This window comes from Triturus cristatus, chromosome 4_1, assembly GCF_964204655.1.
Source record: "Triturus cristatus chromosome 4_1, aTriCri1.1, whole genome shotgun sequence".
NCBI lineage: Eukaryota > Metazoa > Chordata > Amphibia > Caudata > Salamandridae > Triturus > Triturus cristatus.
Genome location: NC_140585.1, coordinates 787,763,458 through 787,777,351, shown reverse-complemented (window position 1 = coordinate 787,777,351; position 13,894 = coordinate 787,763,458). Strand labels below are relative to the sequence as shown.

General features: G+C 45.2%; 1 protein-coding gene across 2 annotated transcripts in view; it reads left to right on the top strand.

Annotated features, from left to right (window-relative positions):
* Positions 1-13,894, top strand: part of SCAF11 (SR-related CTD associated factor 11) — a 968,921-nt gene that overhangs the window by 34,180 nt on the left and 920,847 nt on the right. For both annotated transcript variants that reach the window (XM_085653364.1, XM_085653363.1), the window contains exon 2: positions 5,404-5,476. In XM_085653364.1, the coding sequence (XP_085509490.1) occupies positions 5,419-5,476 (58 nt within the window). In that variant the 5' untranslated portion in view covers positions 5,404-5,418. The remainder of the gene's footprint in view (positions 1-5,403; positions 5,477-13,894) is intronic.

Sequence of the window (13,894 nt, the reverse complement as noted above, 5' to 3'; positions counted from 1 at the left end):
TACTTTTTAATCATAAATATTGCAATGTTGGTTACATTTTGGAGTACACGTTCAGTAGATTTTCGGAACCCCTAAAGAAAATCATGACCTTTTGCGAGGAGAGGAACATTGTCAGGTGACAATCAGCCCTCCCACTGTGGTACGCACATATGAAGGATGTTGGGAGTCAGGCAAAACTGTCAGAATCGCTTATATTGTCAGGTGATATTGCAGAGCACCATCTGAACCCCAGAATTATTTTGCACAGTATTCTACTATAATATACTATCATATTTTGTTACACGCTGCTCTTGCATATATCATTTGAACAAGAATTACTATCTTAATGGTCCAGTCTCTTTGCAACAAAAAACAAGCATTGGCATAGCCAATAGGTCTCGCTTTTTGGACCTTATAAGTGTTTAGTTATGCAACTGTTGCATGGCTAAACATTTATAAGGTCCCAAAGGCGAGACCTATTGGCTATGCCAATGCTTGTTTAAAGGAGGCCTCGAAACGGGTCTCTATCGGGCTCTGTTTTGTGCCCTGGCACAGGCGGTCTGTTTTTTCCCAGACTGCAGTGACAGCAGGCACATGATGTGCGTGTGGTCACATTGCTCACTTCTCACTAGTGGAGAAGTTACGGCATAACGTCATGCCAGGTGAGCGTTGTAGAGGAAGGGAAATCCTTTGAAGAGTAATTTTCTCTCTGGATTTCCCTTCTCTTTTTGAAACACAGGAGCAGCAAAATTGTGATGATGTCACCAGGTTCTTTAGTAGAAGCCTTTACAATATTCTATATAAGCCATAGTTGCTGCTTATTTATCTTATGCAACTAACAGCCATTGACAAAGCCAATAGTCCTGACTTGTTGTACGTATGATGTTACTTTACTTCCAATTTACCCGTTACAAGAAGAAAGCTCTCACTTGAAGCGCCTTCTTGGCAGATGTCAGTTGAAAGGTCTGCTTCTGGAATATGCAGCTGATGTCAAAGCCTGTTGGGTAATTTTAGACAAATGTGTCATGTCATACATTAGTGATTTCCCCAGTGTTTGCATCAGGTAGCAGTGCGCCAAGAAGAGTGCTCTTTATCTCTCGGCGCCGCTCTTTGAGGAGCGCTGGGGAGAGGCTGTGGGTGGAAATTACTTAAGTCTGAGGAAGAATCCATTTACAAGATGCGCTCGTCTTGCATCCTTCAGACAATGCCCTTTCTTACAGAGGCAGTTTTGATTAATGTTTTAAAAACCGTTTTCAGCATGACAGCCTAACGTACCCAGTAAATGCATGCACAGTGCGGCGTGCGCACTTCCCGTAAGGCAGATACCGCCTCCATAAGCCGCCTCGCTTCCTGTCGAGCGTTGGGGACGCGGGGTCGGTGCCTCAGAGCATTCCAGTGCTTTCTCTTCATTTATTTTGCCTCTGAGATGAAGAGAGCCCTCGACATACGTTTTCTGAAACGCCCTCATCTTCCAGGATTGTTTTAGGCTGCTATTTATGCAGCTGTTAAGTTATATGGCGCGCTTTTTTTTCTAGCACCTTGTGTGAAACAGGGTAAGATATTTATTTGCATATCGCAGTAAGACATTAGTGTATGGAAGTGCTCCGTTTATGGGATTTCGTGATAGGCTGTACATTGGAGAGCAATAAGCATGAATTTTTTTTTCTTTCTAGTGAGGTATGTTCTTTGCATAGCCAGTGGTTCTTTTAACCAACAAAACAAGCAGCTGTGCGGCTGCCAAAGTGATCGCGATGAAACTTCAAAGCGGCCGCGAAAGTGAAAGTAATTGCGGTCAAGCGCGGCGCCCGCGCACATGCACTGTAGCCCTAGGCTGGCCTGGTAGCACTTTTTGGAGCCCTCTCAATAAGTCTTGCCAGACCAGCGCATGCGCTGGGTCAGGCGAGACCTAAAAAGGGTATAAGCTAGGTGCACTAAACTACTCATCGCACTTCCTTAACTTAGAATTTTCCCTGTCTACACTATAATTAAAGGGCGCCAAGCTTGATGTATTTATCATAGTATTTGGGAAGCTAAGTAATGCTGCCTTCCCTGTGTGTCCCCCCCCCCCCCCCCCCCACCATACCTGGGCGCAAGTAGCCCTCAATTAAGATCCCCCCCCCCCCCCACTTTCTCATTGGCTGCCTCCCCCTCCTCCCTGCCCCTTTTTCCCCCCCTCCTGCATTACGGTCTGTGGAGCAAGTGGGAGCCTTTTCCCACTAAACTTAAACATTTGAAGACAAGGCAATGCTTCCGTTAATCTATTTGGGTGCATAGTTTGTATTTTTGTTTTAATTCCGTTAGCACAGAACTAACACAAAGTCTATGTGCAAGCAGCTTTCTTGCTACTGGGAAAATCGTTCTGATGCTTGTGGATGGTGCAGTACATGGCAGTCAGATTGATTTGTAGACTTTGAAAATATGACTGGGTGTTACCTTCTGTCATTGATTTCCTGTTGCACACAAAATTACGTCTGGAACGTCATGCTTTTTACAACACAGGTTCCAAACTCATCCTATCCAAACTTTATTGCCGTGCTTCTCATGTCCCTTTTGTTTAACATTTTTCTGTTATGGATACTTGGAAGAGGATTTTTTTCCCCTCCTTGACAGCATCTCTTAAATAGTTTTCCAAGGCCTCTTCACCAAATAGCTTATTTTGGTAGCTTCTGGAAAGCACACAAGTATAACATTTTCTGGTATACACTTTTTAGGGTTTTTCTAGCCTCTGGGTTACTTTTAGCACCCTAATGTCTCCAGGCGACAGATAGGACTCAATAGATGGCACACAATCTTCTTAGAAGTGAATTGGCATCCACCTGACAGGGAAGCACAATTTGCTGCTCCATCTCTTTAAATAGGAGCTAGGTGTCTTCCAGATACATATAACGCATCCACTGATTGCAGAAGAGAGGCTAACAGTGCAAGTTAAATAGTAATGTGGAAATAATAGAACCTATGGTACGCCTCCCATTGGCTTCCGCTACCCAGGTGTTACCTGCTGGCATCTTTTAGAGAAAGTTTTAAACCATTTCCAGACATTGTCCGAGAGATGTGCCTTCGTCATTCTCTGAGGAGGCCTGGACCAATGATATTTGAAGGTTGAAAAGTGGAACTAATAGAATCGGAGACCCAACAGGGATTTTTCACCTTTTTTCCTGCGTTCATTGAATGTGGGAAGGTGGGCAATTTGGTGCTCCTACCAGACCTAAACACTGCTTTGTGGATATCCAACAACTGAGGATTTTCCACAAAGAATTGCATGTGGCTGATTGCCTCTTTATCTAATAGTTTGGCCTGGAGAGTAGCCACAAAATCAGTTCGAAGATACTTATGACTGCCCAACTCTTCATTTGGTGTGTTGATGTGCTCTTCCTCTGTATTTCCTGTAATCGCTAAAAATAAAAAATGTTTTTATAACCTAGTATGGTCTGCCTTAAGCTTTACAACGGGCTATTCTAGATTGCTGAGCTTGGCCTTGTATGCTTGGATTGTCCAAGAGACATGCACACCCATTTTTCTGTGGTTACCAGTACTGTGAAAGGGTTTCAGTAGGTGATGGCCAATTGGAGCAGACCATGAACAGCATGGACATCCGGGAGAAGAACCTATTTAACTTTCAAACTAAGTGATGACAATACTGCAGAATGTAACCTATACAGTGATACTGTTGGGAAGGCTAGTGTGGCCAATTCATGTATTGTACCAAAATCTAATTAATGCATTGATTGCCCAGATGAGGGCTGCTGCCTTCAGTCGGTAAATAGGAAAATTAAATAAGTCTATATCTGATGCAGGTTCCTTCAGGGAGCACCTTGGTCTGCATGCAATTGATCATAATTAGCCTGTCCAATGTAAAGCCAGTCACTCTGAAGAGTTGTTTAGTGGCTCTTTTGACCGGTTGCTCAGCCTTTAATACGTTGCAAGTGGCTTTGGGCAGTCTGATGTTGTGTCCAATGTGTGACTTTCACTACCGTCCCGTGTCTTGGCTAATGGTCCCGTAGGTACTAAAGGCTGGCAAAGAAAGTTGCCTCAATTTAATGACAGGAGCTTCAAGATTTGTTGTCCTGGGTGTTCATGCTTGTAAAGCCTCCAATCCAATGAGTCACTCAGACTCCTGGAGGAAGCCAGAGTTGAGAAAAACCAAAGGAAATGATGGACGGAGTGTTGAACATTGCAAGCACTCATCCCCAGTCAACTGATCTGGGTTTAATCCATCACCATTCTTTAGCCCACTCTGCCACCCCAGTTCAGACATGGCCATATGCAAATCTGTCTGACCCTGTGCCTCATGGGAACAGTCCAGCCCGAACTGCCAAGCCATATCTTCCCTGGACCGGAAACAAGCTTCCTAGGACCGGTTTCTGGCATTTCAGCCCTCTTCAGCCAGGCTTGCTTGAATCCAGTGGCATAGTGAGCAAGGGACTCACGTCTGAGCATACCCTGCCAACTTATGGCGAACAAAGAAAAACCAAAGGAAATGATGGAAGCCAGAGTTGGCCAAGCCCCTTGGCCTACTTTATACCACACCCACACTGGTTTAACTACAATTTTGGCTTAGCCATACTGAGCCTTAACATCAAAATGCACACCTTTTTTTAGCTCTGCTTTGTCATGGTGTATAAGGTGACACTATGCAGTAGGTGCCCTGTCCAACTCCTTATTTGAATGTCGTAGGGAGAGAAGAGCCTCTTCTCGATGGCTAATGTGCACAGATTTTCCCCAGAGTCCGAGGTGGACAGGTGCTGCCAATCAGACTGTTACACCTGAGGGAACCATTGTGTGCTGGTAAATCCTCTATGATCTCTGAATTGTAACTTCATTCCGGAAAATGAAGGACTGTTTCCTGTGTGCGATGGTTCTGAATCCTCTAGTTTTTGCTAATTTTAGTTCCTATTTTCATGCGGAGAGTATCGGTAGGAGTGTGGTTCATGCTCTCCTTGTGGTCACGCATGCAGTTTTCATTTTTGATTTGATATTAGTGGCATGATATTTCTGGGTGTCGCTGGCGTAATCAAATAATATATGTATTGTTCTTGAAGCTGTCCTTCTACAATCTCTGCATTTTGATGTTGCAAATGAATTCTCTCATTGTTTAAATTCCACTTTGGTCTAGTTTCTACTGTTTTAAAGTGAGACTTCAGCTAACAGGCTGGTTGACTCTTGTGGGCGTATCTTTTTTTCAATCATGGACTTTAATTGTCCATACAGTTACCTCTGGTTTGGTATGTCAGAAAGGACAATAGAACACAAGCACTTAGTAGAGATAACTATACAGATCCATCTAAGTTTATGAAAATGTTATGTTTTATTTGCATTTCAGCCTGTGATTTTGTGTCTGCTCAAGAGATGAGACCGATTTGGTACAGACTGATTTCCTCTTAGACTTACTTTAACCTCTCATATTCTATAATTTTATCTTTGTAGGCTGCTCCAGTAGAAATGACAAACAAGCGATTGTGTTTACCAGATGGAAATAAACAAAATGAACGTCAAGGAGGTAAAGCGTTTTTGAAATTCAAAGTAATTACTTTAGGAAGAATGCTAGCGTTTTTTTTTCATTTGGTGTTGTAGAACCAAGATGTTTAAAATGTAAAAGCTAATGTTTTCACCGTTCTCCTTTTAATTTGATTCTTCTGTTCTATCCTTGTGTTAACTCAGTTTGACTACTACAAGTTTATTTGTTTAGAGTTTTGTCATTAAATTAATGAAGCCGGTCATTTCGTATTTTAATCCCTGGCTTTGTAGTTTCTTTCAGGTCTACTGTATGCTAATGCCATATTAAGAGGAGTCCACTAGGCAAGACAATATATTTTTTTTGTCTAACATTCAAATTGACTTGCATCACTATATTTAAATCAGGTGCATGCTGAAATTAATTTTATGTACTCTGTGACACATTGAAAGTACACCACTGTGCTACTGCTAACAAGTGGATGTTATGGGAAAACTGACTTAAAACGCGAAAGTCTCATTTGCCATTTGCGATTGGGTGGAATAAGATCCATTATGAGGAAATGGAAACAAGTGGGTTTGGTGAGGCTATTTGTTCAGGCATACAACTTGTGTTCACTGTTATTATTCAGGTTTTTTTTTTTTAATAAACCTATTTTATTGTCAATTAGCACATACAATGCAGAGCCCCGCCAACCAGAGGTCATCTGCTACATTTTAAAGTACAACAACTTAGCATTGACATTTTAGATGTTCACTTTCCCCTGTTGTAACGTAAATAGGAGAAACGGCTAAATGTACCCCAATTAACTCCCCTCCCCCCCCCCCCCCATTGTCTTAATTCTGCGTCTTCAGCACCACTTACACTCCAGTTCTCTGCGGCGCAATACCCCTTTAACCACTTGCCTCATATATAATAATCCGTTTTTTAAAATTGTTTTTACCATGTTAGCATTCTTAATTATATTTATCTTTAAATAAATGTAGAGAAGCTTATTTTTGTATTGAGCTTCATAGACTTTGCTGCGACTTGGATTCTAAAAACTGGAGGACTGAAAAGCTTTATATGTTCTTGATAACATTAACATCAAATAATTATATTAAATTGAGGCATGTTCAGACACAAACCTAAAACTTTCAATTCCCCTTGGAAAGAACCCACCAAACCGCCTTATTTAGAACACTTGCATGCCTTTTGTCTCAGGAGTCAAATATTCTTTTCAAGTGGATCCCTAAGACCTATGCAGGTGTGATTATATTACATGTGGCATAGGCAAGGCTTGAAAAATGACAGCAACTTACTCCGAAAACGCAAATTCTGTAACAGCATACTGTCCTAATCAGAAGCCAAAGGGCTAACTGACTGAGGGAATCAATGATGAATGAAACCATATGGAAACCCTAACCCAACAAATCCCTCCCCCCGTTTTAAGTAGAACCGATGAAGATACTGTAAGAAAGTGGCTCTGTATATACTGCACCAAAGTAAGGTTCAGTGTGCACAGAGTCCACAGTCCCCAGATGTTTGGCAGAGGCTAAAGTTAGATATAACCTTATTCTCTAAAGTGGTAGATTGGTCGAGCAGTAAGGCTGTATCAGAGGACAGTGTAAAGCATTTGTTGTACACTCAGTCAGCAAATGGTCCACACACTCCAGAACGGAACTCTAGGTCAATTGTTCTGTATATAAAAAAAATATAGATTTGTTTTATTTTAGAACCACAAGTGGGTATCAAAATACTTTCTCAGAATGAGATGCTTTAGTTAAATACTTTCAATAACCAGTAGATATTTAAATGCAATAGTTACCGTTGTTGCAATCGGAAACACAATTATAACCTTGAGCTCAATGAGAATTTTAAAGTAAACACAATATCAATTACTTTGCATAGGTTTTTCTTACTCTGGGATGGATCCTCGATTCAGCCCTGGTGCATCTCCTGTAAACAGTTGAAAGAAATCGTTTTTGTTACACAGGCGATGTTTTTAAGGAATATTTGTACGTTTCAAAAATCGACACTTAGAAGAATTTCTGGCAAAAACCTGGCAATGTTCTCCTATGGAGGAAAGTTTGGTTATCGGAAAATCACAGTTGTAATTGCTTTGTAGGGTCAGTGCTGGGCACAAAGATCCAGCACTGGGATCTCTCCTGATAATAGGTGAGTAATTTTGTTTTCGTTGATTGGGTTATTTATATATATATATATATATATATATATATATATATATATATTCCTCCAAATTGCTCCTGCAGCTTTTGAAGAAGCACTCAACAAGCAGGTAAGTGAAACCACTTTATTGCAGAAGATGGAAATGTCTTCTCATCCGTTTCTTTTCGTCTTTCTGCCTACGCGTTTCGGAGTTGTGCACTCCTTCTTCCTGGGCTGGTTGGTGAGAAGCGGAATTAGCAGTCTAAGATGGCTTCCCGTGATTGGTTGCACTTAGTAGTGAGCAAGTCCAATTAAAGCTGTAGTAGCTGCAAAGTATGCTGGGACGTGTAGTTTGCCATCTATCATGCTTTCAACCCCACGTGGGTCCCGCAAGCCACCAATACTTTTAAAAGATTTCAGGGATTAAGTGCGAGTCCTCTGAATATTAAAGCGCTCCAGTGCGCCCCGGATGAAAAGGCACATCCATTAGTGTAATGCCCCTGCTGTGCCGGTTAAAACAGGACACTACCTGCTTTCACGGCCCCTGTGTCATCGGCTCCTGCCCTCCATAGGTGGTGCTCCTTCCACGACCAGAGGCAGCCGTGTAAACATATTCCTCCAAATTGCTCCTGCAGCTTTTGAAGAAGCACTCAACAAGCAGGTAAGTGAAACCACTTTATTGCAGAAGATGGAAATGTCTTCTCATCCGTTTCTTTTCGTCTTTCTGCCTACGCGTTTCGGAGTTGTGCACTCCTTCTTCCTGGGCTGGTTGGTGAGAAGCGGAATTAGCAGTCTAAGATGGCTTCCCGTGATTGGTTGCACTTAGTAGTGAGCAAGTCCAATTAAAGCTGTAGTAGCTGCAAAGTATGCTGGGACGTGTAGTTTGCCATCTATCATGCTTTCAACCCCACGTGGACTTGCTCACTACTAAGTGCAACCAATCACGGGAAGCCATCTTAGACTGCTAATTCCGCTTCTCACCAACCAGCCCAGGAAGAAGGAGTGCACAACTCCGAAACGCGTAGGCAGAAAGACGAAAAGAAACGGATGAGAAGACATTTCCATCTTCTGCAATAAAGTGGTTTCACTTACCTGCTTGTTGAGTGCTTCTTCAAAAGCTGCAGGAGCAATTTGGAGGAATATATATATATATATATATATATATATACCAGGTGTTTTAGTACTTACCTGCTGTACTGGTGGCAAATAAATCTTACCTGCAGTGGTCCAATAGCATGTGTCGGACCCGTTCTTTTAAGAGGCGGGACTGGTGGTGGATGTTAAAGTGCAGCAGTCGACGCTGTACATCCGACACGCCTCTCGGTCAGGTGCTCCGCTTGATGTCGACAACTTCTGTGGTGTGCTGTGCGGAACGCGCAAAAGCGGCGCCCCCTCGCCCAAGACAACGTTCCTGGTACTAAGAGGAGAGAGCAGCAGATTACTGCTGATTTGGACAACTGCAGATGACGTTTGCCGCCATGGTCCCCGCAAGGAGTGGATAAGCAGACTCATATGCTGGCAACTGCCAGGGCATTACTGAATGCACGGACTGGTTACTTAACCAAAGTTCGCGATGTGGGACTGTTGACTCGCACAGTGTGTGGGACAATATGGACTGCGGGACTCCAGTTACCAGCATACTTTGCGTTTACCATCCACAGAGATTGAAGAACTATCAAACCGTAAGCAAAGTTCCTGGACATTTTGAACTTGTTTTAAAACACAATGCTGGCAATGATTAAGGCATTCGCCGAAACGCGTCTGCCAGGTGTTTTAGTACTTACCTGCTGTACTGGTGGCAAATAAATCTTACCTGCAGTGGTCCAATAGCATGTGTCGGACCCGTTCTTTTAAGAGGCGGGACTGGTGGTGGATATATATATATATATATATATATATATATATATATATATATATATATATATATATATATATATATATATATATATATATATATATTGAAGAAAATCCTCCCAAAGAAAGATATATATATATATATATATATATATATATATATATATATATATATATATATATATATATATATAATTTTTTGTGTGAATATTTTAAAGTTTCCAAACTCGACACAGAAGAATTTCCAAGTGAAAACGCAGTCAATGTTACCCTATGGAGGAAATCCAAGTTATCGGCTTTCAGGTAAGTACTCGACTGGGAGAGTTAAGGTTCTGGGCATAGACTCTGGGGTCACCCAGGGTCAGGTAGGTACAGTTGTTACACCCTCCGGGGCAGCCGGGTGCAGAGAGAGTAGGCCCAATGTTTGCCTGGGGCGGGCGGGGGGGGCCTTTGGTTGGTGGCTGCTAGCAGACAGGCCACGCGGCTGCGGGAGCTGAGCTCCTGGTCACTTACACAGGGCAAGTGGGGAAGTAGAATAGGATAGATGTTGCACTTCAGGGGCACTCGGGTGGTTGGGTGCAGGGTGCTTTTGAGCCGTCGGGCGCTCAGTGTATGTCAATGGAGAAGCTGCAAGATGAGCAAAGGCTGCAAGCTCGGGGACGGAGATTCTTCAGGTGCGACCACCACTTCGAGAAGTAAGTTGGGAAGCTGTAGGTTAGGTAGGCACCCAGGAGCTGGGCACAGGGGGTGTCTTTTGGTGTCGGGAAATCTTACCCTCTGCTGGTCGCGTTTGGTGGGGGGCGGGGGGGGGGTTTGGGAGAGAAGAGTGTCCCCGGACTTGAGGTTGCAGGCGTCGTCCGGAGCGTCGGAGGGTCCTTGGGTGCTGGATTCTTGGTCACAGTCACTGGGGGGGACGTCCTCATGGTCTTTGTTAACTCCGGCACAGGCCGGGCTCGGCGGGTGCAGTGTGTGCTGGATTTGCGGTTCCTGGCTTGGCACCAGGGGTTGTTGCTTGTTTGAGCAGAACCACTGCTCGTGGGAGTCCCAGTCTTTTAGAGGAGCAAGGCAGTCAGGTCCTCCGGTGATTTTGAGGTTGCTGACCACTGGAGATGCCGGGGTTTAGCAGGTTCGAGGTTCGAGGGTCGACAGGGCTGGGGCCAAGTCAGTTGGTGTCGTCCTTGTTAGCAGCTGCACAGCAGGTCGTCTTTCTCCTTGTTTCGGTTTTTGGGATCTGAGGAAGGAAGGTTCAGGGTGCCCCTAAATACTAAATTTAGGGGCGTTGCAGGTAGGTGAATGTCGGGGACCAATGGGTCCCATCCCTGTGGTGGGTACACCCCCCTATCCTGCCACTCTCCAGTGGGAGGGAGGCAGGAGCCTAGTCCTGATTGGGTAGGGCTCCCCATCCTCAAGATGGCGAGAGCCCGGAGTTGTGCTTCACCTCGCCTCCCCCACCTGACAGGTGGGGCTGGCAGAGGCTGACACACCCCATTTCCTCACTTGGGTTTTCCCGCCGATCTTCCCGCCAGAGTGGGGGTCAGAACCGGTGCTGTCCAGTTGCTGAGTACAGCAAGTGGTCTGGAGAAGCTCACAGCGGCGGCATGCCTTTGAAGCTTCGCCTGCCCATCCTGGGGGAGGAGACCTAGCACCTCGCCCAGGATGTGCATTGTTGCAGACCCACGAGAGCAGATGGCTCTCTACCCAGGGGTCCAGCAACATGTCTGCTGCGTGGCAGCCTATGCAGCCTCTCAGTCAGGACACGGGTTGTTGGCTAGTTTCAGGGGGCAACTCTAAGTTGCCCTCTGTCGTGCACTTACATTACATCCCACACTGGGGTTTAATGTGCTGAGAAGTGTGATACCAAACTTCTCAGTCTTTAGTGCAGCCATCATGGTGCTGTGGAGTTTGTGATGACTATTTCCCAGCACCATCTACTCTTAATGGCCTGGGAATGGACCTGGGTACTGTAGGGGTACAGGGCTCATGCACCTGTACCCACACCACTGGCATAGGGCACCCAGCTAGAGGGGTGATTGAGGTATGCCAGGGCTGTGTGTGTTGAAAGTAATCCATTGCATACAACTTAAAATTCTCATTGAGCTCAATGTATTATTGTTTGAAATTGTGTTGCCTATAGCAACAAACTGTAATTATTACCTACAAGTCAATTGCATATTGCATAGTATTTAACTAAAGCATCTAATTCTGAGAGTATATTTTAATACCTATTGTTGGTACTAAAATAAAAACCATATATTTTTATACAAACCATTTGCCTAGAGTTCAGTTCTTGTGTGAGAGACCATTTGCTGACTGAGTGTGTTCAACAAATGCATTACACTGTCTTCTGATACTGCCTTACTGCTCGACCAAGCTATCACTTTAGAGAGTAAGGCTATATCTAACTTTAGCCTCTGCCAAACCTCTGGGTACTGTGGACTCTGTGCACACTGTACCTATTTGAGAACAGTATATACAGAGCCACTTTCTCACAACGTCAACTGTTTTGTTCTGCACCAAGACAATCAGCCTGCGAGGGCAGTGTGTGTGTGTGTCAGGACACAGGGCCTCTAAGGGTGGCACAATAAGTGCTGCAGCCCTTAGTGGCCTTCTCTGGTCACAGGGCTCTGGGTACTTAGGGTACCATTTACCTGGGGCTGACATGTGGCCAGAGATGCCATTTGGGTTTAGGCTTCAATGCAGTTTTAGGGAAGGAATACAGGCCCTGGGAACCTGATTGGCAGGAGCCCAGGGCACACTCAGTCAAAGTACATTAGCAATTCAGCAAAAAGTGGGGGCATACCATGCAAGATACTTAACCTGGACAAGGAGGCAGACGTACTGCTATAGCCGTCGCCGCGGGGAGGCCAGGGCCTCCGTCCAGTCTTCCTCATCAAGTCTGCCAACGTCTCCCTCCCAGGCCCCTCTAAGCTTCTGCAGTGTGGGAGAACAGTGAGTAACGAGGGTTTGGTAAATCTTCGAGATCTTATGATCCTGAAGATCTCCCATAAACACCTTCGCTTCTATCTGGCTGAACTCTGCCAGTGACTCCAGGCTAGGGGAGAGGGCGTGCCGGAACTGAAGATATCTATAGAATTGAGTTCTCTGCATGTGAAAGTCCTTTTGTAGGTCTTGAAAGGACTTCAGGACCGGTCCCTGCATTACATCCCCCAGAGTACAGATACCAATTCTATCCCAATCACGAAACCCTGACAGGGTAGCTATTTGCGGCAGATGCCCATTGTTCCATGGGGGGGGGGGGGTCTCCCGGGTCAATTTATTCCACCACCCGTCCTCAGTAGAGCCTGTCGCCAAATTTGGAAAACTACCTTCGTCGCTGACGGCAATGAATTGCCTAGTGGTGCAGAGTACAGTATTATTTGTAGGGAGCAATCCCCCATACACCGCCGCTCAACAGCATAGGCAGGGTTGTCCCTATCCCCATACCACCATTCATTCAAAACGAGCAAGTGTGAGGCCATATAATATGATAAAATGTCGGAGGTCGCCAGCCCTCCACAGTACGTAGAGAGGAGCACGTCCGTAAGACAACTCCCGCCGCTCCCCTGGCCCATAAAAACTGTCCCAGGACAGCATTAACCTGCCGGAACCATCTGGGAGAGATCGGGGCGATTCTGCAGTTGGTATAGTAAACAGGGGAGATTCTGCAGTTGGTATAGTAAACGGGGGAGTGAGACCATCTTGAAGATGGCCGATGTACCATAGATGGACATTGGCATTTGGAACCAAGTCTTGAGATCCTCGCTCACACGTCGCAAACTGGAACCAGATTCCTTTGCCAAGACACGGTAGGCAAATCCGATAAAAATACTCCCATATACTTCATTCCCCCTGTAACCACTCGAATCGACGAAGCCCAGGAGCCTAGACCCGACGCGTCTCCAAGAACCCACAAGGTGGACTTGCGGGGGTTCAGGTAGAGACCAGGCAATTCCCCGAAGATCTGCATGATGCGGAGCAGTCTCGGCCCTGTCCGATCCACATTGGTAAGAAAAAAATAAAACGTCATCCGCATATAATGCGATCCGATAATCCGTGAGCCCATTCAAAGCCAGTCACCTGCGCATCTACACGCACTCAGGCAGCCAGGGGTCCCACAGCCAATGCAAACTGGTATGGAGACAGAGGGCAGCCCTGCCGGGTGCCCCGTCTTATGGAAATGGTAGAGGAGGTAGAGCCAGCGACACACATGGACGCGGTGAGGTCAGTGTATAGCAAAGTCGGGTAGGACAAGAAGCGTGGTCCAAAATTCAGCCTGTGTAACAACGCAAAGAGGTACACCCAACTAAGTGACTCAAATGCCCTGTCCATATCTGCCAGTAATAGCGCCGCCCGCTCACCCAGCCCCTGAATGGTCGAAACAGCAACATGTGCTCGTCGAATATTATGTCTGGTCGCCCTCTGGTTCATAAACCCGGCCTTATCTGGGTGCACTAAGGTACT